Source organism: Excalfactoria chinensis, chromosome 15, assembly GCF_039878825.1.
Source record: "Excalfactoria chinensis isolate bCotChi1 chromosome 15, bCotChi1.hap2, whole genome shotgun sequence".
Lineage (NCBI taxonomy): Eukaryota > Metazoa > Chordata > Aves > Galliformes > Phasianidae > Excalfactoria > Excalfactoria chinensis.
Genome location: NC_092839.1, coordinates 5,490,414 through 5,517,391, shown reverse-complemented (window position 1 = coordinate 5,517,391; position 26,978 = coordinate 5,490,414). Strand labels below are relative to the sequence as shown.

The 26,978-nt window shown below is 38.6% G+C and overlaps 1 protein-coding gene across 22 annotated transcripts in view; it reads left to right on the top strand.

Annotated features, from left to right (window-relative positions):
- Positions 1-3,381: 3,381 nt before the first annotated feature.
- ZMYND8 (zinc finger MYND-type containing 8) overlaps positions 3,382-26,978 on the top strand; it is a 59,359-nt gene continuing 35,762 nt past the window's right edge. For 3 of the 22 annotated variants that reach the window (XM_072349919.1, XM_072349922.1, XM_072349909.1), the window contains exons 1-3: positions 14,503-14,527; positions 15,561-15,610; positions 24,567-24,637. In XM_072349919.1, coding sequence (XP_072206020.1) covers positions 24,613-24,637 — 25 coding nt within the window. In that variant the 5' untranslated portion in view covers positions 14,503-14,527; positions 15,561-15,610; positions 24,567-24,612. Of the gene's footprint in view, positions 3,496-12,524; positions 12,578-14,419; positions 14,528-14,774; positions 14,932-15,560; positions 15,611-17,241; positions 17,260-19,295; positions 19,368-22,614; positions 22,745-23,825; positions 23,877-24,566; positions 24,638-26,978 lie in introns of those variants that run through there. The other 19 variants (XM_072349923.1, XM_072349915.1, XM_072349908.1 and 16 more) reach the window with 15 other exon arrangements.

The window sequence follows — 26,978 nt, the reverse complement described above, 5'->3', positions numbered from 1 at the left end:
AAAAAAGCGCTATTTTTTCTGGTGTCACATAATCTAGTTTCTCCAAGTGTAATGAAAAACATTCAGGAGTACACAAAACAAGCATGCATTTAACCAACTACTAAGCAAATGTGTGGCACAACAACGCAAAAAGTCCTCTGTGGCAAAGACTGAGATGGCCTATCACCTCAGCACACCGGGAATGCACCCATGACATTAAGATGAGTCATAATCCTAAAGAGTGCTTTGAAAATTAATACTCATGAAGGGAAAAAAAGAAGTATGCAACCTCCTTTTCCGGCATACAAAACCAACTGCAAGACACTGCAGTGTAAGCCAGCATCACCATCAAAAGCAGCAATCCTGCCTCTGTGGTGAAACATTTATTCAGAATACAAGCATCGCTGTTGTCAAAAAGGAGCAGTGTTGGGCTCATAGAGATCTATGTTTCTCAGAGAAGAAAGAAAAATTTTATATGTAACTTCTAATTTCTAACTAATTTCCATTCACTATAACCAGTGAATCACCTTACACACATCAACAGCTCTTATAATATTTAGCAGCACTAAAGTAAGACAGACAAAGTCTTATGTTTAAGAGTTTCCCTTAAAGAAATTCTTATAACTCTATTTACAGCATTATAATGGTAATTTCTAACTTCAACACACTTATTTGTTGGTTTTTTTTAATATGACCTCAAGAATAGGAACAAATGAAAGCTATCCTGAAAAGAAAATCCTGCATTTAACATGGAACTATGCAGGCTTGAACAGATCACTTAATAGTGAAAAGATTTGGTTACACTTTTTTTTTGCTTGCTAACATTCAATGCCTGCAGTACCACAACTCAGATTTGGAAGCCTGTCATTGACAGCTGCAGCCAGAATCACAGAAAACATAAAATGCAGTGAACAGCATTGATTGCTTAGCTTTACTCATTGCGTACCCTGAACACCTCTAGAAGAAGGCCAAGATTAAACAAAATAAGCACCTGCAAATTAATTTTTTCCCCTCAGAACTCAACATTACTCTTAGTTCTGAACGATGCGATTGCTGATCTTACTGATCTAATGGGGCACGTTGAAACTTTCCCAAGTACTGAAGAAGGAACGCGGCCGTGACGCCGGGCAGCCAGGCGGAGGAGCTGAGGTGAGACCCGAACTGCGAGGCAGAGGCGCGGGGCCGCACGGCGCAGCTCCCGCGCAGGACGCTGAAGGCCAAAAAGAGCCCAGCGCCGGGCGGGACACGGTGTCCGCATGGTTCTGGATGACGAATTCGTGGCTTAGAACGGCCAAACCGCTATTTTTTCTGAGGAAAACCAAGCCTACACACTAAAAGAAACAACACCGCTCCCCACCTCCCAGCCAGCTTCATCTTGCACGCTGTAAATACAATCAGCCCAGCGCTCGCCCCTTTCGAGCTCTAACCAATCAAGCTGAAGACCAAAATGATTGACAGCAGCAGAAGCGAATCGTTAGGCGGGCTGGAAGAGCGGGCTCGGAGGGGGTGGGTGTTTCACAAGAGTTGGCCCCGCGGAGCTGGAGGCGGGTTCGTGTAGGTGATGCGGGGTCTCCCACCCCGCTGGGCGGGGCTCGCTCTGGAGCCCGCCGCTGGGTGCCGTTATCGGGCGGGCTGTGCGTGAGGCGCGGTGAGTGCTGAGGCGGCCTCGTGCTGTGGCGGCCTCGTGCTGTGGCGGCCGCGCTTGAGGCGGTTCTGGTCTTGGGAAGCGTGTGAGGTGCGCTGGGCTGTCAGCTCTCCTCACGAGTTCTAGAATCAGTAGAATGTTGGTTTGTTTGTTTTTTTTTTTATAAAGTGAGTTTGGAGCGTTCTGAGGTCTTAAGAGTGTGTAGATGGGTCATTGCTGGAATATGGCAGGAGAAAATGAAACATTTTATTAAGAAAAAAAAAAAAAAGTAAAAGTTGAGTGTGTACAAGTAGGCTTTCTGCTGCTATTTGCTCTAGCTACATATAGAAGAGTGGTCGTGATTCCCAGCAGCATCTTCTCTTTCCTCCTGTCATGCCCTAAAGAAAGGGCAGGGAATGGTCAGTAGATGTGAGAACCCAAAGCCATGGACTTATACCCTGTTTTCATAGCCAAAACTGTACTAACACAGTGTATTTTTAAGCGTTCACTTTGCCTCAGAGCAAGAGAGGTAACTTGAATGCTTTTCTTATAGAGGGGTTATTTTTCTAAGGATCCTTACATGTAGGGCTTTAAAAGTTCTTATTTCGTTCAGCTTTGACTTTGGTAGATTTTATGTAGTTTTATTGCATAAATTTCAGCTTTTGTACTCACAGAGGTTCCAAACAAGCAATATTGTTTGAATTTGGATTTTGAAACAAAGCTAAATTAATTTAGGAGCGGATAGCATCAATTGCTTAGTCTTGTACATAGAGGCATGTTTTTTTAGGAGAAGGTAAGGGTTTTTTCTAATGTTTTTTTAATATATTAATCAAGTTTAAAATTTGTAATTAATCCGGTACTCTCATTATTTTGGCACAATGAATTTCAAGGCAGATCTAGACTCAAGAGCTGTCTGGTGACTTCTGAACATAGCTTAAGTCTTTTTTTTACATAGACATGCTGTATGCTTAAGAGCATCCTTGCTGTCAAATAATTATTTCAATTGACAAAAGCCTTGAACTCATGGTTTTTTTCTGCAAAACATTGTGTGTTGGAGGCAAGAAAAATAACGACATGATGCAGACCTCTGTTTTACTTCTTAAGAACCCTTTGGCCCAGCTTTCTTTTTCTCCTCTGGTATTTGATGACAGGCTCGTGTTAAAATAATGAGGTGATCACTTCTGTCTGTTATAACATTTTCAGCACTCTTGAGATTGATTGAACTCTGACAAATGAGTAAACCCTGTTTCTTAAAGCACTGTACATACGTATGAGAAAGATCAGCAAAACTCCATGTTTCTGTTGCTTACAGTTAGTTTTCTGAGGTATCTTTTCAGAATTTATGTTACTTAATATTTGCAAACTGAGGTAACTAGGTGGGTCTAAGGACAATATATTTATTTTTCTGACTACTAACTTCTCTGCTTGGTTTATAGTTCTGTGCTTTTGTTATTTAAGCTCTGAGTCCTGGGTTTAATGACCCAAGTTCTCTTTACCTCATTGATTCCACTTCTCATGTATTATATGTGGACACGTACAGTCTAAACCGCACGTGGTCATTTTAATTGTCCTATCCTTTAAAAAAAATGAGCTTAGCAAACATAGGTATTCTTAATGGAAAAAAAAAAACAACAAAACCAAACATCTTGGTGAATAAACAAATAAAAATCAGCCTCCTTCTAAGGAATTTAGTTTTGTTAATTTGTTATTCTAGTATCTGGAAAGCAAAGTGAAATTGGTATCTTTTGCAGAACTGTACAAATCAACCTGAAATCTGCTTACCTACTTGGAAGTAACTGAGAATGACTCCTTTATTTTATGCTTCAGCTAAACAAGATGAATTAATTCAGAGTTTGAGTAAATCCAGTGAAGAAAAAACTCATTGTCATGGGGTAAGTAAATCCAGTTTAAAAATCATGGTCATTTATTAGAAGTCATATCTGTTTACCTTTGGGAGACTGAGGGCCTGAAAGCTTGCAGGGCTTTTAACAGAACCAAAAACATGTGTTACTTGCTATTAAGACCTAAATAGAAATTTTGGAAGCAGAATCTGTCATGTGTCTAAGATAAGCACCATCCAACTTGGCTTATAAATCTTTGTTAAAAGATTTGTTAGGTTGATTGTTTCTAAAACAATTTAGGCATTATTTCCAAGCAAGCCTTTGTCCAGTCTTTATGCAATTTGATTTTTATGCATACAGAATGTATGCCTATATGCTCTCATACTAATAGCATTGCAAAGCTAGCATATCTTACTTGTTTACAGAGCTGACCTTAAAATTGAAACCTTACTTTTGTTCCAGATCCATTAACTTCTGATACCTGATGTTATCTAAGTTCGTTAGTTTGGCTTGAATGTAGCATATGGTTTAAATAAGGAGTGAAGAGGTTTGTGTTTTTTACAGCCTTTTTCATGAATCTTGTGATTCATAAGGAAGCATGAAAACAGAATTTCAGTATTCTCTTGAATGTTTATGCTCAAAAGGCAGAGAGAATACACACACTTCTTTTGAACCTTTTCCCTTCTTTTATATTCCAAATAGGTTACTCAAGGCCGAGGAACACTAAATTAACCTTGTCATCTATAAGGGGAAAGTATTTTATTCTCCCTTTCATGTCATTTATTAAATGGACAGAGTAAAAAGGTATTGAGGATTGCACTATAGTAACAGTAATACAAGAAAACAGATGAATCAAAACTAAATATGAGACTGCTGGTTGGAAAACCACTTTTGGTTCTCTGTAATGTTTCTGTCAACATAACATTTCTGTTAATTGTTACTGTTCACTACTTAGTCAATAGACACAAGAAGGCCTTAGATACATTAATAATTTTTAATTTGCCTAGAACAGATTTTATTGTCCTTGAAAGACTGTAATTTCCATGCATTATAAAAACAGATGAATGTTCTGGGTGAAACTGTGGCATCACCAGAGATAATAGGACCTGGATTTCACCCTAGGGTTTTATGTAATAAGCTATTAAACTGACACTTCAATAGATGACCCTGCAATGCAAAGACTAATATTTCATTAATACATTGATAAGTTAAGTAGTCTGCCAAGGAAAAACTGATGACTAGAAATAATTGAAATTTATATTAAGCACCCCTTTTTTTTTTTAGTCTGATATATATATAATCTGGTTGGAAAAGCACTCTTATTTTTTCTAGATTTCTAAAGATTGTTCTCACAAAGTTGATATTTATAAATATAAGTTTCCTTGGAAATGTGCTGAGCTCATGTCTATTAAGTAGTGTGTCAACATATTACATTGGTATTGCTTAGATGTGGAATGACCTAACAGCAAGTATCCTAAATTGGTACAAAAAAAAATATTTATTCCATTGTTGATCCATTTTACTTCTGAAGTGCAATAAACCACAAAGTTTTGAAGGAAGCTTAGAGATTTAGAGTATTAAATTAAAACCCTGAATTTGTAAGTAGAAAGTATATGGAATTAATGTTCCTGTAAATAAAGCTTGTATAACTCAAACTACAAAACAAAAGGGAAAGGAAAAGAACCACTCTGTTCTTTACTTTTGTCCAAAACCAAATCTCTTGCCACTGTCACTGTGTCAGAGAGCAAAACTGAACAGTATAATCTTAACTTTCTTATTTAAGCTCTGTTGCTTTATTTTTTCCATGTAAAAATTGCAGAATTGGCTTATCCCAGCTTAATCTGTGCAACAACCAGGGAGATAATAATGTTGGGAAGAAATATTTCTAATGAGATCAAAGAGGCATCAATAAGTATTTGTTTACATAGGACTGGATATCTAACTGTAGCTTACATGGCAAAAGCATGTATGGAATGAGACTTAGCAATGGATTCAAATACTTGATGTGGCCAGCGGAAGAGTGTGCCCTAGAGTAATGAGAGGTGTGCAAGTTCTTGTCTTCCATCACAGTACGGGACAGATTGTTCCATGCTTATGTCACTAAGAAACAACTGAACATAGCTACCAGGTTTGTTTTGGAGGCTCAGAGTGGCAACTGCTGATGAAAGAATCAGGCAAGTCAGTGTAGGATGAGTCTGCCTTGGTCTTGGTTTTGTTACCACAATGGGTTTTAACATGCTCCACATCTCCTCATGCTATTGCAGAACAATCAGTATCTCTGTTGCATGAGGAAATGTTACCCTCAGACTTTCTGTGATTATCAGGAAAACCAATGAAGCTTTTTTGCCAAAATCTTGAAATGAATATTGAGTACTATTACAAAAAATACTTTGAGTAGCATTTTCTGGATCTGTGATTATTTGAACATACCTTTTTTTTTTTTTTTTTTTTCTTTTTTTCATTCCAGTGGAACAAATGAACACTAGGGGATGCTGCATTTCTACCAAACTTAGAAAACAATGTAGGAAAAAAATGCCAAATATCTGAAATTTTATCATTTCCCTTGACGTGAAAGGTGAGGGGAAATAATTTTGGTCAGTTGACATAGTAGCAGTATTTTATTGCTACATATCAGGTAGGTAGAAATAGATTATTTTTTAATCATTTACTGAAAGTTTGGGGAAGATGTCATTTTTATTTATGTATAAGAAAGTTTATTTTAAAGTATTTTTCTCACAGAAATATCCAGACCAGCTTTGGGATCCCATTTTGATAGGTTACATGCAAAAGTAGGTGAAGTATACAGTGTGTCTGAAATGTTCAAAACTACAGAGATATGGAGTCCAGAACTCTTTATTTTAGGAACTGTCCTTAGCCAACAAATACAGCACAGCATACAGGTTTGGGATGTAAGTTATTTCAGGATGAGCCTGATTGTTTTGTACAAGGATTTGTGCAAAAAAAAGAGAACTGAGGAGTTGGTCTCGATGATCTTCATTGGCCCCTTCCAACTTGGGTATTCTGTGATCTTAGGCCAAGTACTAAAAAGCATTTTACTTACAGGAACACAAAGAACTGAGTGCACACAGAGCTGGAGATGAATGGCAGGTGCTGCGTGGGGGGATTTTTAGCACTGAGAAGTCAAAGCACAGAAAGTCCAAATGTGTCAAATATTTGTATGTAATCTTCTTTTTATAGCAGTGTCTTTAGGGAAGAAAGAGGGCAGTATAGACAATGTGATTTAACTGCCCTTAGCCATTGAAAGGGGCACTCTCCCTCCCTCCCCCTGCTGTTTGTTGCTGCTGAGTCTAACCCTGCTGTTCCATGCAGTTTACTGCAGCAAGGAAGTAGAACTGTCTCACTGAAGGTCTATGTAAATAATGAATCTACTGCAATGGAAGTAGTGGGAATATGTGTCTGGGAATGGGTTTGGGAATTACAGATCCCTTTCAATAGCAATAAGTTCCTATAAATTTAATGATCCTGTTTACTTTCATTCTAAGGCATTACTTGAGATCTGAGCCCCAGGCATGTAGACCAATAATATCTATGGTTTGATACAATTGTAGTTTAGAAAGCATATTATTCTTTGTAAATTAGTTTTTTCCTTCTAGGTAAGGCTTACAAGTATGGAACTACCAGAGTAGTCAAGGAATGGATAATGTAATCCTTTAGATTGCTTTGGTGGGCTAGTTTTAAACTCTTCTTTTGTCAGTCTTTAGATCATGTGATCTGATTTGTATCTTAGATTTAACATTGTGGGTACAGGTTTTCCTTAGGCATTTTAAAGGTTTTCCTACCATCACATGAAGAAGAACACAAATGCAATGAAAATTAGAATTTAATTATAACAGCTAGCAATCTTTTTTTTTTCCTAGATAATGTTCTTCTGTTATGTTGAAGTGTTTCCACTGTGCTAATGTCCAGAATTGGTTGTTTTTCCCTAAACACTCTTGTTATCCTTGAAAGAAAGATCAGAATGCACAGAAGACATTTTTAATGTCTTCTTTAACCTGTCAGATACAAGACTGCAATCTGAGGTGCTTTTAAGAGAAGTACAGCTGAGATGGAGAGGGCAGTAAAACAAGGGGCACAATACTAATCTTGCTCTCCTGTGAATGGATGTTATACAATGTTACTTAAGAACATTTTTAGAATTCTTTTTCTTCTTCTGCAATGCTTTGGTATTTCCTGGATGAGTAGTGACACTGAAATGCAGAGTATCATCACATCTTGTTTTAAAGTTTGTATTGTAGTGCTGGAATGTTATATTCCAGCAGATCTTTAAAAGCCAGTATTAAGCACAACTATTATACAAAAAGTCAGAATGCTGCTTCACAAAGGGGCAAACTGACATTTTACTTGAGTTCTTCTTGGACCTGTGGGAGTTTACTCATAGAAATATGTTTATTCCCTATATACTTTTGATTGGTTGCATGCAATCTCTCTGGAATTCCTGAAACTCTGACATTTTCCACATATAATATAAGGATATTGTGGCTTTATAGTAATGGAGTGTAACAAAGTTCATTTAATAAATAAATTGCAGAGTAGTCTTGCCGAGTTTACCTAATTAATGAGGGCTGCTCCAAAAGTAATGCCTCCTACTTTATGCTGTTGGTGATATGGCAGTAGATTCCCACCAATATTCCATTACATTTTGCTGCTGTGTGACAGATGGCAGTAGAGAGACAGTCTGACAAAATGGCATCTGGCATGAAACAAGGGTGTGGAATTGAATTTCCTCCATGTTGGAAAAAATGGCACTCACTGACATTCATTGAGATGCTTGCTGGATGTTTATGGAGACCAAACAGTGGCTGTGAGCAATGAGGTGGTGGGTGGAGCATTTCAGCAGTGGTGACAACAATGTGAAAGGCGAGCCATGTTCTCAGTGGCAGTGCAGTTTTTTGTGAGCAGAACGTGCAGGCTCTTGTTCATGGCTGGTGAAAATGCACAACTAATTGCAGTGACTGTGTTGGAAAAGAACATTTTGTAGCTTAGAGTTTATCAAATAGCATTATTGTGCTTTTTGTAGCTGGTGTATTTTCCATAGAAATAAATGGAAGCATTACTTCCAGAGCAACCTACGTACATACTTGTATCTCATTGTGTTGTTGGCAAGGTGGTTAAATGCAGTATGATTTCTTCTGCTCTTTCAGCAGTATGTTATTTGATGTGGATATAGATCTCTCTACAGCGAGCCTCCCTTTTTGAAACAATTTTACAGTGGCGTGGTTTCAGTCAAGTTCTCATTCCTGTCACCTCATAAGGAGGGCTTAGTGAACATTGCAAGTCTAACAGTGCATGAAAAATAATAGTTTGTAAAGGTGCCACAATGAATTCAACTATTTATGGAGATGTTAGATAATTTGAGTGAAATGCATGCTGATCGTGGTTGTCTTTTACGTGGCTTCACAGACAATGCCACAACTGTAAAATGTGCTTCTTCAGAGATGTGGTTATATTTCAGAGGTGTTTTTTTTTTTTCTTCATGCCCTTTCACAAGGCTAGGGAGATGAGGACAGATCTGTAGTGTCATTTAGGTATGAACAGAACATTGTTAATGAGGCAAATCCTGTAAAAATATCATTTGAGAGCTTGAGCATGATGTTCCACAAAAATTTCTTCGAGTTATAGTGATCCCTATAGCTGCCCCCTCCTGCCCTGTTAGCCATGCCACTACAAGTGTTACTGCAGCAGTGTTGTGAACTATTGTGACTGGGTGCTTTTCCTGGGTTAAAGTTAGCATTCAGTCCACTGTTCCTGTTCTCTTTGGAACTCTACAGACAGGTCTGTAAGAAGTGTGGTTGAGCTGACTGCTAATGGCTGGAAGGAATGGGAAATGCTGGTGAAGCTATGGGTTAAACCTTTGTAAAAGTGATTGTATTGCACATTTGTGGTGGAAAAAGAAACTCTCTTCTGCTGAAAGGCAAACTGGAAAAATGAGATTAATTGAGCAATTGGAAAAGCAGGTAGGAATGGGAAAGGTATGTGAGGATGCAGAGTCTTAAAGCTGAATCCAGTGGATGGAGTAGCAGGAGAGAAGTAGAGAGTGAAATAGTTTAGATCTGCAGTGGGATGTGGAGAAATACAAGGAAAACGGAAACCGAAGTAAAGGAACTACAATCTAGCATTATCTAGACCCCATACTAAATACTTACTCCCTAACAGTTGTGACTCTATCTTGTTAGGAAGGATGTGATGTCAGACTAAATGCTGTGTGCAGGATATCTGGCACTTGAGCAACAGAATTCCATGGTGACACACAAACTTCTTTCAGAATTTTGTATCTAGTTCTTTTTACATCCCCATACTCACAGACTTGGCATGTGCAGTGAGTGCATTGGACTCATTACCATGTAAGAACAGAGTAGGCATGGTAAGTCTGCTTGCTACTCAGATGCCATTCAATTGCAAGGTGGATAAGCTTTAGGTCTGATATATAGTGTATCTGCATGTGTCCCACAGCTGCTTTCCTGCTAACTGGAGAAAATATGCAGCTTCAGATCAAATAGAAAATAAATTTTATCTGTTAGGATTTCCTACAGGACACTTAATTTGAATATATGGTGACAAAAATCCTGTTTTATACAGGATATCCAACAGCCATGCTTCCAGCTGTGAAGTCTTTGAGAGTGTTTCAAACTCTAGGGGCGAAAGAGATGAAATATATGGGCTTATGCCTTAAGATAACATGGGCTGTAGCATCTCTTTTGAAAAGCTACAGCTGCTCTAAAGCAAAGGGTTCAAGGGTGCTCAAGGTTTTTATTTATTATTTTTTTTTTTTAAGTTATTTTTGGCAGATAATTAAACACGAATAGAGATTTCCTTTGGAAGGAAATGTACTTAAGGCAGTTTCACAGCATACTAAAAAAGGCTGTCAAGAGGAACTTTCATAATGCATCAGATATTCAGTGTGCATTGGAAACAAAATCAGATTTTTATCTATAGACAGTAAGTGATCGGTGTGATCCAGAACCAGGAACCTAAAATGAAAGTGTGTGAATGTATTGTTCTTCAGGATAAACACATGCATCTGGCCACAAAGCCCTTTCAGCTTACAAACATGTCAGCTACCTGGTTGGCAGAAATGCATTCTCCAGTAGTTGCTGATATTTCACAGAATTACTGGCCTTGTCAGGCAGGTTAGTAAATGTAGCATAAAGCATGTTTCTAAAAATCCAGGAAATATCTTCCTAGACATTTGTTGTTGGGTTCTGTCAGATGGAGGTCTTGTCCTTCCGTCTTTAAGAAGTTACTGATAACGTTGGTAGATTTAAAGTAAAGGTGAGTAGATAAGAAAAACAAACAGACAAACAAAAAAAGCCAACACAAAACCCCCACATCTTTCAAGGAAAGACACTGAATTACTGTCTTTCTTGTTCCTAACCTTGAAATTAGCATTTGCAATCAAGGACATGGAAATGCAGGACCAAGCTATGAGACCTTAAATGCAACTTCTGTCTCCTGTGTTTTGCTTATCCTTGGAGAATGTATTTCCTATTTGCTTCTGTGTGTCTGTTCCAAACATTATTTTTAAAGCTTCATCTTTTCTTCTACTGTTCTCACTCTTTGCCACTGGTATTTTCACCCCGTGATACTTATTTTTTGAGGACTGTGAATCATCTGCTGCTTTCTTAGTAGGTGCGTATGTCTCAAAGCCCTTCCTTTTGTCACACAGACAAATCTCTTCCTTAGTGGTATTTATTTATATTTTAAGGCTTTCCAGTGTATATTGAATTTAATAATTCTGTACAACACTGTTTTCTGCTTGTCTTTCTTGGCAGCGGTACTTCCTGGAGAGAATATTCTATGCAGTGGGCACAGTTCTACGTAAAGAACCTATTAATAATAGTAGGTTGCACTTTTAACATTGTTGTCTTTTAATTTCCTTTTGAAATCTCTGTTGCTACTGTGTTTTTCTTTTTTCCCTTCTATTTTGCCTATTTTTTTTTTTTTCTTTCCTGCATCATAGTCCTATTTCCCCTTAACATCTTTAATGCACTGAAAAGGACAAATACTAGCTAATCTAATCTCTCTGCCCTCTCTTCTGCTTTACAAAGCTTCTAGTTTCCCCTGTCTCTATCCTTTGTTTTCCTTCCTTCCCATCCCCCTCCAAAAAAATTGACCGCTCCTCTGTAAAAGAACTGGTCAAGCTGCAGCAGGGCATGGGTTCGCTGTGATTTGACAGAATCTTCTGAGTTCTCAGGATGTACCTGTGTGGTAATTACTGGGCCTGTATCTCTGGTTATGAAGGATATGGATGGACGAGGAAGAGCAAAATACTTGAAGCTTTCCCTTTTAAATTCTGACAGGATTACGATGGCTGTCTTAGCAGTGTGCCTGATATACTTTATACGTTGTTATCCATGTTCTCTCTAACGACTGAATTGTAGATTTTGCTTTTGGGCCACCATTTTCCTGAATCAAAGAGAAAAGGACTTTAGGCCTCCTCTAAGGCTGCTTCTGCTTCCGTCTGCCGCATGCCGACTCTGATCGGTCAGAGCGTGTCACTTTGGCAGTGTTCCCAGTCACCATCAGCACTACTGCATTCCCGGATCATGTCTTGGGTAGCACAAAGCTTTGACGAGATCAGTGTGTTTGGTTTTATTTCCTTGCTGTACTTCACTGGCATTACTACTATTTTAGTAGATAGAATAATACTGGAATAGAGCAGTTTATTAATAAGCATAAATGTAAATGTCTGATAATCCTTTCTTAGAGTTACTGCATGTCTCAGAATGTATTTATGTATTGGCAGTTGGTGTCTCTGAATGGTAATAGAGCTTTAAGTATGCGTTCAAAATGAAACCAATCTGGAGTGGTCTGAACTGTTAAAACTGATGTAAGTGTTCACTTGAATATCATGCATTTCCAGTGTGTTCTTGCTGCTGCAGTGGGCTGTACGATTCCCTTTATAGCAGCACTGTCATTTCTGCTACATTCCTAAAACAGAACCGAGTGCCAGCGTAATCCATGAGCCTTCCTGCTCCTTGCCCTGAAAAATGCTGCCAAAGCTAAAAAGGGAAAATGCTTCCAGCAGGGACTCCAGAATTACTTACGAGATGAGAATTTAGACTGTGGGCTGTTAATCCTCTATTGCAACCTAAAGCACGGGAACGCAAAGAATGTAAGCACGGTGAAAGGATGGTGGTTTTCCTTTGACAGTGATATCTCAAGAAATAATCTGAATTCAATACGGAGTAACGCAGAGTAGTGGTATTAATCTTACTGAGTAGCATAGTTATGAGTCATGTCAGCTCTCAAGTGCAGAGATTTGGGTTGTAATGCAGTTGCACCATGAGAGAAGCTGGTCGAGGCTGGGGTTGGGGGAGGGGAGTGGAAGTTACCTTTATTCATGGTGATTGTTTCTGGGGTAATTAGCACTGAGGTTAAGTTAATGAAGTGCATGTTCTGTTTGCAGTTAGCCTTGATTGATGGCAGAGGGTTTTCTGTAGTAGTTTTGGACATTCCTGAATCTTGTGTTGGAAGAACCTTTATTTTGCTTTGGTTGTTTTAGCTCAGGATTTGATAATTACTGTTTTGATACTGAATTTGTCCCTCTACAACTCCCTTAGTTTTTGTTTTTGCAGAAGTAGCCTTCTGACAGTACTCAGTATGCTTCAAAATCTCCTTCTCATCTATGATTTCCTTTGTAATTTGTCGATGGCAACAGAATGTTAAAGCCTAGCTACCCAGTGCGGACACGCAATCCTGAACAAAAACACGAAGCCTTGCTGCAGCATTTCTAAAGGGATGACCTTTGAAATACTAATCTGCATTTGACACTTCCTTCCTCGCTGGCAAAGTGATAAATCCCCCCACTTTTGCTGTACTGGGAAAGAGAGTCAAACTGCAGAATGTTAGGGAAAGGACTTAAAGCAGTTTTGAATACAATGTTTGGGCAGTGGCTACATGGGCCATTTATGTGTTCATTTCTCATTTTGTTTCGCACAAGACAAAAAGCAAAGCAAAAACAAATCCAGCAGGCTGCATTAACTCATTTCTGTGAAAGCGGACCGATCATTTGCCACGTGGAGGTTCTGCCGCTTTTCAAGGCCTGCCTCGCGCCTTAAAAAGCACCAAGTGCGACAGGGTTAACGGCCAGGAAGCGGCGGCTGCGGCCGGTAGCACAGCAGCCAGCAGCAGGGCAGCCCTGCAGGCCGCGGGGTGGGGGCAGGGGGGGCCCGGGCTGTGGGTGTGCATCGCTGCCATCCCCGTATTTGGGTCGTTCTCTGCAGCATTTTTATAGTTAGGGAAGAAGTGCACTGACTGCCAACAGCCCTCCTTGATAAAGTAATTTCAGTCGTGTATTACTTGCTGCAGAAATCAGCCATCAGGCTTTTCCTATATAGGTTTTGGCTCATATTGTCCTAAAAAAAAATCAAACAAATAAGTCTGACTGTCAGTGTATGGTTGCTGTGGCCGGTGTTGATGTATTTACATTTTGGAATTGGATTCTGTCTGATTTCCAGGTGTGTGTTTTTGTTTTTGTTTTATATCTGTCCTCCTGTGCATGTGCACTTTCAGTTTATTTTGTTCCCTTTCTGTAGCCTTGCTTTCAGTGTGTGAAACGTGGTGGAAAACACCAGAAAAATGAAGTTAGCTTTTTGTTTGTAAAGAATCGTTTTTGTGACCTGGGTGAACCCGTCCTACTTCAGGTTTAAAATAGCCAAATGCCTTCAGCAGGGACACGTTGAGACACGTTTGCTCAGTCAGGCAGTTTGTGATCGCTCTCCTCTGCTTGAAAATCTACGTATTTCATACGGGAAGTCGGTTTTTGGGAGTTCTTTTCGAGTTTTTTTGCTGAAACGGGCCTAGCTTAGCCTGTCTTCTCTGTGCACAGGATGGCTCCTGCTTGCCAGAGCTGCACAAAGATAATCGCTCAGGAAGTGTTTCAGCCAATCCCCTGAAGCTTTACATTCAGATTTACCAAAGTAGCCAATCCTGGATTAGCTTTTATTAGGAAGACAGATCATCAAGCTGAAGTGCCAAGCCCTTTCTGTCTGAGTACTGAGAGCCTGTCCTCCATGTTTTATAAGTATTGACATAACACTGTGTTAACAATGCATCCACAGAGGTAAGCCTTACTTTTTACATTTTTTTTTCTCTAAGACCTATGAGTTGTGGGTTGAGAGTGTGATTCTCTGTGATTTGTTGTGCAAAACTCACACCACAGCACTTTATTAAGTTGAAACTGTTTAAATTTGCTTTCTTGGGTCACATGGTTAGTAGCCATTAGCCACAGCTTTATTTTGCAGCCTGGCAAAACCTTGGCATACCTACTTCTTCACAGGAGGATGGTGATTTTAGAATTTAACAAGATCCTGGTATTCCAAAGAAGCTTTCTGTCTCTGAGCAGTTTGCCAGCACTATTGTCTGTTGTGTCACATGCCTGCTGAAGAGAAAATGGAAGCTAGGGAGCAGATGCATTTAACTGCCCTACAGGGAGTCAAGCAGGGATAATGGCAGACAGAAGAACAGGCAAGTTTACCTTTCTAAACAGTGAATGGAATAGCTAAGATAAGTTATCTCTGAAAAAATATGGGATTTAAAAAAACCTAGACATCAGCAAAAACTGCTAATGGCTGATTGTAGATATTGGGCCTAGGTGGTGGTGTGCTGTTGCATCATGTTTTTTATGCAGCTTATCTTAGCTTAAAATGATTATTGAACTCTTTTTCTTGCAGGGATAATTAATACAATGTGTTTCTCTTTCCGAGGGACACTGTATGGTTAATATTTTGTTCCTTTAAAAGGGAGTTTTTATGCTGCAGATTTTGGAAATGGGTTGCTGCTCAATAAAATGCAGCAGTACATCAGTTTGCAAATCTGATTCTTTATGGAAAATGTTTTTTAACTGTTAGCTTTCTTCTTTTACATATTTTGAGTAAACTAATGTACCTTTTATCTGTGCCTTTTTGTTTTACACTGTATCAGCCACAGTTCTGTGTTGTGGAGTCCAGAGGATATAAAATCATCTGTGGTTCATGACAGTAGTACATGTTGTTCGTTCTTGTTTTTTGTCTTTTTTTTTTTTTTTTAAACTTTTGGTTTAATGCTACGTAATTATTTCAAGAAATTCCTTTTTGATCAATTCCCAAATCTGCCAGCCTGTTGTATCTTCTTAACTGGAAAAATGAGATGGGTGCTTGAACAGTTGGTAAGTAAGCAGCATGCTACTCTAAACATTTTAAATAGTTTTCCAAACATTTTGTTTTTACTGGGTCATTTAGTGCAGTAGATGAAGTGATTTTAGAGGTTAGCCATGTAAAAAATCCGGTTTGTTTAGCATCCATTTTAAGGGACTGATACGTGTAAACTGTTCCAATTTGAATGCACTGCTTTTTTTTTTTTTTTTTTTTTTTTTTTTTTTAGATAATTTTCTTCTAAAGTTTGAAACTTCTCGTTTTCCTCAGAGCAGTGAAAAATATTCGTGCTGTTTGCTCATAGATCCTTAATTGCCACACTCGTAAGGGTAAAGCGCAGTTTGGTTGTTAGGTTTGTAAGGTGTGATGAGCGTGCTAGTACTCAGCTGTGAAGAGACCGTACAAAGTAAAGTAAATAATACTTAATGAGCATATGTTTTTGAAAGTATACAAAGTATAATATCAGATAAACTTGCTCAAATTGTGATAGAGTAAGGGCATTTTGTGCTCTTTATTAACATTTCGATTGTAACCTTTGCCTGCTTGCTTAACAAGCTGTTTTTCAGTGATCACCAATATCATTACAAAAGCCGTGGAAAGATGCTCTTTTGAGCTTCAGTATCATTTTCATCCTGCTTTTAGCAGTTCACACACTTTCATGATTTTAGGAAGCTTTGAGCTCAGGTTGCTTTAAAAATGGCAGTGCCTGGGTACACTTGCATGTTAAATTCTGTAGACTGTTGCCAAGATAGCATTCTGTAACATAGCCATTTTCTTGTGGTTACTTGTTTCTCTATGTGAGTATCTTATTCTAAGTACCTAGCTTTGCTTAACCCCCCTGCCCACCCTTCCCTCCCCGTCTCCCCCCCCTCGTTCCCCCCCCCCCCCCAAAAAAAAAAAAATTACATTGTAAGTGTCTTTAGCTCAGTTTGCAGAGTTAAACACTGCTGTGTTGTATCACTGACTTTCATGTAATAGCAGTTTTGTGTGCAACTTGAATGTATTTTTTAGCATTCGCAAAGGTGCTAACGCAGCTAAGATGTTACTCTGTTGTTTTTTTTTGTTCTCTGATTGCTAAAAACAGAAATTATGTTGGGACGTAATTTTCCTAACAGTAGGTTATACACATTAGCAGTTTACTTTCAGTCTCAGGAATTGCACAACATAATATTTGTTTAATATGAGGAAGCAGGAGTAAGTGATCTGCAATCAAAAAGCTTGTATTAAAATGGCTCCCACAGGTTTTGTTAAACTAGAATCTGTTTCAAATCTGCACCTCCAGACACATTGCTGACAGTGAGGCATATTTGTATAAGCTGCCCTTGTGCGTGGAATGAAACATAGCATCGTGAGTCTGCTGAAGTTCCCTATTTTTAATCACTCGAATATAATTCTTTTATAGTTCACAAAAAAACAAATGTCTGCATTGCAGCAAGATGTCTGAGGCAAGGTAGAGACAGCAGTGTTGTTTTACAGATCAGCCCAATCACGCTGCTCCATGGAGTGCTTGAGCCAATAGAAGCAGAGGGTAGGTTAAAGATTGACAATTGCAGTGGCAAGGCTGAGAAAGGCCTTCTGGAAATTTCTACCATCTTTGTTCCATCTAAGTAAAGCAATTTCAGCCAAGCTGAAGAATTTCATGTATTTTTGGTGCTTTGTCAAGGTATGATGTTATCACTCACTTTCATAGATTGCATAATAAGAAGCACTCTGCAGTTTCTCTGCTGTTGAGGACAGATGGAATATGGGGTTTTGTTAAAGTGGTCGTCACAGGCTGTGTGGGGGGAAAGCACATATTCTTTCTACCCAAGATTTTACAGGACTGGATCTTGTTAGTATCACAATTAGACAGAACATACATGAAGCAATTAATCTGAGTTTTATTCAGCTTGCACTAAACGGTCACTGTTCTAATGTAACTAGCAGTTAATCTTATAATCTCACTTTAAATTTTTAGGCTACTAACGAGTAGTTTGAATTACCCAGGACGAACACGATTAGCCATTATTACTTTTTGTGCCAACATCCTGTTACTTTTATAATTAGCTGGACAAAGAATGCAGTGGAAGGAAAACAAAGGAGTGATCTGGACTATAAACTATGATGAAAACAGTAGCTTTTTAAAAGCTCCATGCTTCTTTCATTCTTCACAGGCAAACTGTTTTGGTTGGAAGCTAAATAGCGCTAGGGAAAAATGAATGATTTCTTTAAACAAATGACACTGCTTAACATAGTGAGAATGAAAAAAAGAGCAGAATACAAACTGCTCTGAATGTGAAGTTTTCCCCTCTCTCTTCAGGCAAGAGTTCTGAAACGTAGAGGAAAGCCTACAATTATATTAAGGGAGCGTGTACTGAAGGAGACTTCAAGCTCAAAAATCAGAAACAGGCCAATTGAATTAGAAATGTAGCTCCTGATATCAGTGTTCACAGACTTCAATTGGCTGTACTTCCTGACCTGTCTTCCATTTTGTGATATCACTTCTGCTTTAGTGTTGCTTTTTGGCTTTTTTTTTTTTTTTTTTCTTCTTTTTGCTTTGTTTCCAAGTGTATTGGTTGTGTGCATCCAATAGCTGAAAAGTGATGGGTGGTAATCAATTTTCCATAGTAATGGTGCCAGTTCAGCACTACCGGTTTAAGGGTTATAAATCTTAGTAGAAGTTCCCCTCTTCTTTGTCTGAAATACAGGAGATTGACTTGAATCACCTAAATATTGTGAAAGTTAAACATAACATTTTCCCATGAATATATGGATCCCTTTATAGTGAATTTGACTGTGAGGGGTCTGCAAATCACAGACTGAAAGCCATTGTAGTAGGCCATCTAGTTTGACCTTTGAAATTGTGTTTAGAAAGTATTTTCTAGTGTATTTTTCAACAAACGTCTTGTGTTCATGGGTTAATGTCTAACTTAGAAATGGCTGCACAGAAACTGAATTTGGTTTATTTGATGCTTATTTGTCATTTTCAGGTTAACCCTTTAGGCTTTGTGGCATCTGTGATTTGTACTGAGAGGTGAAAATTATGTTGTAGTGGTATGTTAGCACTCTTAATATAGCCAGTATAAATATTTATTTTCAAATATAGGATTGTTCTTGAATTATGCCTGTAGCTTCTGAAATCTGTAGCTGTTCCTGTTGCCATTCCTGGGCCTCAGCTCAGCTATAGTGTTTGTGGTCTTCTAAGGACTGCAGGACACCGAGGGTCTCCCTCCCACTCCTGATTTTCTCCTTTGTGGTGCTGTTTTGGATATACACTGAACAGCAGTAAGGTTTGGAGAAGATTGTAAATGTTATGAGATATCGATGTTTTGGCTTTGCACCGTCACAGAGGTAACTAGCTTAAACTGCTGTGTGTAGATAGCTGAGGACACATTTTGTGTATTTTAATTGCACACTAGAAATGTAGCATTTTGCAGGAGATTCTGCAGGAGGATACATAAAATATGAGAGGCTCAAATTGGAGAGCGAATCTAAAATGGAGTGATTTCCTTAGTAACCTGTGACTTCACAGAACCCCGTCTTGTGCCTTTTTAGTTAAACATTTGGATGTCAGGTGTCCTTCTGTCATAACTTCACCATTTCTGATCTTTAGATGCCTGCTTCAAATATAGCGCTGCTGTTTAAACAAGAGATACAGTTATTACTGTTTATTGAATAAACTGCTACCATTTTAACTACAGTACAGGAATGAGGCAGTGCAGTGCTGTCAGACGCCATTTTAAGAATCCTGCATAAATAGCATAGCTACCGATGAGTAAGAGACTGTTATAGGTGAGTGCTTATACAAAGCTGCTATTTATTCAGCAATGGCATGCAAATATTTTTTCTCAAATTTTTATTGAATGCAGTTTTTTGAAGTCATTATTTAGGTATGCTGCTCACAGATGTGATATGGGAGAGACAGGAATTACCTTAAGGATGAAATTCAGTTGTAGTGCTTACAGCCTTAAATTAGTGTGATCTTTTTTTTGTTGTTGCTGTTGGTTTTCTATTAATTAAAAGGGAAAATGAATTCCATAAGTATATAATTCTTGAATTAATGTGTTTATTCCCTAATGTAGATCTAGACTGTGTTTGTGGGCATTGGCTGTTCTGAGTGGTTTTCCATATCTGTCAGTTTTTCTTGGTTAAATGTCAAGGTGCAGTAGTTCATCTGCAACTTTTAATTGCTCTCGGTAGTTTATATAGATTAGAGCAGCTTGAAGAATTTTTGTATCTGTACTTCTTTTTTTCCAAATAAGTATTCTGCTAGAGGAATCATTTTCCTAAACAGAAAACTCAGTATTTTATTTGCTTGTCTGAAATTTGAAAACTGGATTTTATTTAGGTTTGAAAAAAAAAACAAAAACCAAAACCTCTTCTGGTTAATATGGAATATTTAAAGATGGTGCAGCTGAGTTCTTTCGTGTTTTTACTGAATTATCACTAAATTCTGTGTATTTGCAACCTTTATTTTTTTTTCTTTCTGTCCTCAGCTATCCCTGAAGGAATAACCTCCGCCCCTTCCCCCCTCTCAGATATGTTAACATAATTTGCATGAAACAAATAAGTTTAACATTTTAGGAGGTTTTTTAAAGCAAGTTCTGTCAATACAAGTGGGGAAGCTTTAAATGATTAATTGCTGTTCTGGTCAATTGACAGTGAAACTGGCAAAGCTTAAATTTCAATTGTGTTCTTAAAATATGCTACTCTGTGTTCATTTGGTGTTCACTCATTTCAATAAGAAGCAAGAGTAGCTTCTGAAGAATACAATGTATTTACTGTATTCACCTAGTTACTTAATTGCATACATACAAGTAGCATTTCTGATCTGCAAGGTAAGGGTGTCACATCCCTAATACACATACCTGATAGCAACACATGCTGTCTGAAAGAACAGCTCTAAGACCTGCTAAAATGAAATCTCTTTAAAAGGTAACTCTGTAGGGTGGTCTGCTTGATCCCACAGTTCTTGTTTATGTAGAAATAGATGTTTCTTTGTAGTTATTTTGATGCTGCTTTTAATTTTTGTTTTATTTTTATTATGGGTAATAAAAGACCTATTTCATGAATTACTGCATTTGAACTCTTGGCTGATGAAGTTTCAGTGTTTGAAAGTACTGCTTACAGCATTTTCAGCATAGTTCTGATGTCAATGGCAGGTGCAAAGGTGAAAAGATCTGTCAGCTTCAGAAAAGTTACTGTAAGCTTGCTGTGTATTCTTAGCATATATTTACAAACTTGCATTTTAAAGATTACTGTTTCAGTCATCACTACCCCCATTCATTGTCATGTTGGGCAAGTCATAAAAATGGCATCATGTAAGACAATGGGATGTGCTTCTGAAGAGCTCAGTTTGTTAGGTATCTTTTGTAGCTACGTGTAGCACATTTAAATAAATTTTCCTCTCTAACATTTCAGTAAGTCTCACTAATTTTTTGAAAGTAATGCCTCCTATTTTATGACGTTAGAGGCCAACGCTGGTGATATGGCAGCAGAGGTTGAACGTTCCCACCAATATTCCATTGTATTTTATTGCTGTGTGACAGATGGCAGCAGAGGGGCGGTCTGTCAGAATGACTTCTGGCATGGAAGTGTGTATACAACAAGGGTCTGGAATTGGATTCCTCCATGCAGATAAAGTGGCACCCATTGATATTCACCAGTGTTTGCTGATCATTCATGGAGACCAAACAGTGGCTGTGAGCACAGTGAGGTGGTGGGTGGAGCATTTCAGCAGTGGTGACAACAAAGTGGAAAAGAAGCCATGTTCTGGATGAACATGCAGGTTGTTATGTGCGCAGAATGCAGGTGCTTGGTGACTGGTAAAAATGACTAGCTAGTGGTGATGACTGTTGAAATAATAGTGTTCTGTAGCTGAGAGTTTGCTCTAACAAGCAGTGTTATTGTGATCTTTGTAGCTGTTGTAGCTCCCATGGGAATAAGTCAAAGGCATTACTTTTGGAGCGGCGTACATATATCCTGAATTCTATTTTAGTTCTGTTTGAAGAACAGGGGGGCAGGTGTGTGGGTAGGATATATTCACCTCCACTGCTGAAACAAAGGTGTAACTTCTGTGTCAAGTGGTGAGTGCATTTCTGACTGTACTTTTACATTCCAAACCTTTGGAGAAGCTTCAGACCCCATCTTTTATAGGACTGACCAGAGATGTATTAAGTCAAGTCTCTCGGTTCATCTTGGGACTGCTTGTGGAGAATGTTTTCCTGTCTCTAGATCTATTGAAAGGATGCTTTAAAAGTTGATCTGGCTGAATTCCTTAAAATATTCTCATGGGAAGAGACAGATTTCAAGCTGAAGAGATCTTGGGAGTCCTGACCTATAACACCCTGTATTGGTGTGAAGTTAATCATGTGACACTGCAGTACTGGTTTGGGGCCTACGGGAGGAGGGAGCCTTCATTCAGCAGCAACTTTCCAAGCTGCTTTGGTCATGAATGCAGGGACCGTGCTGATCTGCCATGCTCATTTCTCAGACTGTATTCATGCACAACTCTGGGTTTTTTTCATGCTGAGTTGTAGCAACTGTTGTGTTATGTTTGTTGTATTGTGTTCCCCCGAGGTTGTGTGGTATGAACAAGACACACTTGATATGTTCAGATGAGTCTGGAATATCTGGGCTGTTTTAACGTAACATAAATGTGAGCTACTGCTAAAAGGGTTTGTCACTTTTCACTCCTTTCCCACATGCCATTCACTCTCATTTCACTCTCATTTCCTCTTTCATGTACACATACCTGTGCAGTGAGTTGTAGAACTGATTCAGTTAAAATTAATGTGGTTTCTATATTCACAAGTCAGGTGTTGTTGAATCCTTCCCTTTTAGTAGCCACCAGTGTAAAATGGTCTTTAAGATTTCAGGCTAAGTCGTTATAAGACTTGTATGTCTGATTTACTGAAACTGGATCTATATTTTAAGAACAGGTAATGCATGCTGCCTACTGACTTCACTTTTCACGGAGTTAGTGTGTATTATTATATATTTACGAGCTGATTTTTTAAAAAGTGTTTCTTTGTTACAGTTTGGTGATATGAAAATAAGATTTTATAAAGGGGGAAGGGAAGAAAATAGAGTGCAACATGGGAAGAGAACAATGAACTCATCCTGTAAGCCCATCCCTTCCCATTGCTTAGGAAAGAGAATGGGCAGAGGCAAGTGGTGCATGAAATGTTTTGGTGTCTGCAACACACTGCCAGCTCCTCTTTGCTGGAGGCCCCCTGGGAAAGGGTGTAACAAATGCACATTATAATTGATCTGCCCATGCATAGTAAATTGGTGAGCATTGTATTATGGTCAACTATGCTATGCATTTAATCTGGCCATGCAAAGTAAATCTGAGGAGTATTGTGCTGTGGTCAACTGTGCTATACATTTACCATAATTCTGGTCATGTGGCTCCCTATCTGTGCTGCTGGAATTAACAGCATAGTTAATAGCACTTGTGAAATATTGCTATATATGAACTACAAATATACAATAATGTTTTCTGGGATTGATGGATCTTCTTGGGTTTGGGTCTTCCGTACACTGAGCTCTGTTCATTTGTATTTAAAATTTTTGCTGACACAATTACACTGTTTATGAGTGTGGAAGGAATTCCAGCCCAACTCTCTGGTAGTTGATTAAAAGTGGTTTTGACAAATGCCAGACTAAAAAGTCCTGCTGGTACATTTTGCTTTTTTTAGGAAACTGTTTCAACTTAGACTAGTAACAAAACTCCTGCTAATATAACTGTTTGTTAGCCTGAAGAGCTTTTCTGCTATAAATATAACCCAAGTTCTCCATGTAGTTTCAGAGCTCTGTTTAGCAGCCTTAGGCAGATTTAGCCATAGTGGCTAAAACAAAGGTCTCTAGCTGTCCCTCTGGCCTCTATGGCAGAAATAGATGTCCTTTAGCTGGGATAGCTGAGTGGAATACTTTGTACCAGCAGTAGTCTGCCATATCTATGTAAACTGGTATCTGCAGCAGCTTATACTAACATGCTAGACAGTAAGTTATTGCTGGAGAGGAAAAGCTTTACACTGTGCTTGGCTGTTGTGCTTTGGTTGTGTCAGTGGACAGCTGTGATACCTGCTTCAGGCACCATAACTGCATTTGTCAGTGATTTTGAATTTGAGCTTGCTTCAGTCAATGTCATATTTTTCTTTTTCGTTCATCTATAGGAGTCAGATCTCCTAAACTGGTGTGTAACTCCAACTCTCCTTTTTTGTCTCTTCCACTTTGCTTCCTCAGATGGCTTTAACTAGCAAAATCTATTGAGCTATTTTCCTGCATGATGTCAACGTAAGAAAGTAGAATATTTGCAAGTCATATGTGGTTTGTCATCTAATTAATTGTTTAATCCTACCCGGGGTGAATTAGAAGTGTCTGTATAAGAATGTGTGGTTGAATGATAGTAACATCTCGGTTCTGTTTACTCTGTATTATACATATTAATTCATGAAGTTCTATTGCCAGTAGTTTATAGTTTTCTCTTATAGAGACTCATTTAAAAACTAGTAAATAATTTCTAGGGTTTTTAAAACTGCAATTTTGCAAACTTTTTTGTGTTGCTAAATTAGTTACTTCAGCTAATCTGTTCACTGATGTAGGCAAGCGTTTAAACATCAGCAGGAGTCTGTTCACACAGCTTACAAAGGCCTTAGGTTAGCAGCTTCAAGGAACAGAATTCCTGTTTGTCTGTCATGTACTGTCTGTATAGACAGTGGCATAATCTTCAGTATTTGTTCCTAGATGGTCATTAGTGTGGAAATGTTACCTTTGTAATGAGTAATGTGCAGCATGCATGTGTACCAGGATTGTTTCTCTCCACGTTTTGGTCCATTTGCTCTGGCAAACAGCACACTTGCAATTTTGTCAGAAATATTAATGTAGTTCTGTTTGGCAGCGTCATGCTGAATTTCTGTATTTGAAGTTAGATTTGAGAATAAGACAGTCTAAAACTATTCTAATTCACTTTTTTGATTCCTGCAGTTTGGCTGAAGAGGAAATAAAGGCAGAGCAGGAGGTGGTGGAGGGGATGGATATCTCCACTCGATCCAAAGGTGAGTGAGAAGGACTATTTAATGGGTTCCATAACTGAGGTATTTGTAAACCAGGACAGTGAGAACTGTGCCATCTAATGTGAAACTGCACTTGAGGGAGGACTTGCTGTTTTTTTGTTTTGTTTTGTTTTTTTACAGTGACTCTTGGATCTTGGAATGTGTTTTGATTTTTGCTTAGTTTTCATTGTGTGTCATACCCACCCCCCACACTACATTATTACTTCTGATTCACATGTAAGTAAGTTTAGGTCCCTGGAAAGAACATCAGACTTCTGTATCATCTTACTTGCCATGGCTTCCCTTGAAGATTTGCAGTATAGGAGACACTAGTAATATGAAGGTAGTATTTCATACAGTGACCAATCCTAATTTTCCTAAGAATAAAGAACACTGACACTTCTGTTTACACAAAAATTCATTTGCTGAACAGTGTATGTTTTAAAAATGCATAAATGTAACTCATCTTACTCAAAGATGTAAACATCTCTATTGGTTTAAATAATACTGCTGTCATTTGGACTGGAGGAACAAAAGTGCCCTGCAATGAAATACTTCCACGTGATTGCTTGCAACAGTTCAGTGTAGTTGAATGCCAGCTGCCTGTCCACACTCCTTTTGTACTTGCAGCAGACTTGGCTTTCAGGTAAACCAAGCTGCAATTTATGTTGCATTTATGCATTGCTTTTCTGTACTCTTTGTTCTTACAGATAGTTTTCTTTCAGTTCCCTGTTAGGATTAGATGAGGTAGTATGTATCATCTCTGTCATCTGTCTGACAGCTCAGAAGTTATTTGCTTACTCCTTTTGTCTCCCTTTGCCCCATACTTTCCCTCCTCCTCTGCTCATTGTCTTGCACTTCAGCCTTTATCCTGAGACCATCTTTGATGTTTACTCCTGTATTTCAGTTGACAAAGCTAGCAGAAACTTTTTATTGCTTTAATGACTGCTGAAAGAGGATATCTCCTGGTTCTCCCTACTCCCAGCTTTGTCAACACCATTCTAAAGGGAAAAATAGCCATTGCCCACCCTTGGCCCCCTTCAGCTATGATTTTGTCAGTGAAGAAGTGATGTGGGATGCAAAGAAATCTTAAGATTTATCTGTAAGCCATCTTGCCTTATTGTATTTCCAACTTAATTTATGAATTGGTGGTAGAACTATATGATAGTTGAATTTGTAAGTTTGCAAAGAAAATAGGGAGTGGATCATAAATGTCATCTGGTTAGTGCAAGAGCTGGTTATGTTATAAGCCTGCTGAAGTGAATCTTTCTTGGCTTCTGTTGTATGGACTGAAACAAGATCCTCTGAGTTTAGTGCAGCATTTCTACAAAGGGAAAGTCAGAAAGCGGAATTTAAAAACTGCTTTTATACAGGGTGTAGGGTAGAAAACTTGCAGCAAGGTTTAATGGTGGTGTGATAGGGTAACAGTGTTTCTGTAATCTTGTCCAGAGTTTTACTTTGTTTGTTTTAGAGAGGATGTATATGAGGAAATTGATCTTGGATGGACAAGCCCTTAAGGGAAGCAGTGAGCCCTGCTTTATTTATTATTATGCTCTGAGGAGTTAAATCCCAGGTGTTGTATAACTTCACTGTTGTCCTGAAGAGGCTGTTATGCTGCAAGTTTGTAGCTTGACTTGCTTTGCTGCAGTGTGTTTTTATAGCTAATGTGAGGCCATGTGTAGGGATAATTGTACTAAGCTTAATTAAATTGCTTTAAAGCCAGCTAGCTCAATGCAGACCTCATCATAAATGTTCTTTACAATAAACAGTTCAGTTTTACTTGTTATAAATGAATTTTAGTTCAGCTTAAGCCAAGCTGAAACACTGTTTAATCTGAAACCAGTGGGTGTCAACGTAGCCTTTTGAACTGGTTTAAGTATGGTGGTGATTTCAAGGCAGGCTAAGCTTGGCATACTGCTCAGTGCTGCAGTTTTACCCACTTGCTTCAATAGTTAAGCTGGCAGGAAACTAACTGAACCATAAAACATGTTTAGTTTTTTACTAGCTTAGTATGCTGCAATAGCTTGGTAGGCTGCCAGAACTGGTGTGTGAGAGGACAGGAATATACCAGTTGGGTGCAGGAAGTATAGAGCTTGGCAGGCAGCCTTTAGATAGGCTTAGGCTCTCAGAAAACTGGAGCTTAAAACTGTAGCCGAGATTTCTTATGCTTTAGAATGTGGTACATAAAGGTGAGTCTATAGCAGTAGTCAGAGCTGTGCACTCTGACATTCCAGCTGCATTTTCCTACTCCTCTCCTTAGGCTAGTACTGGTGCTTATGCTATTGCATAGTGAGCAGTGTCAAGAAGTTTGATACTGTATTTTTTTGCTCTAATCATGAACTGA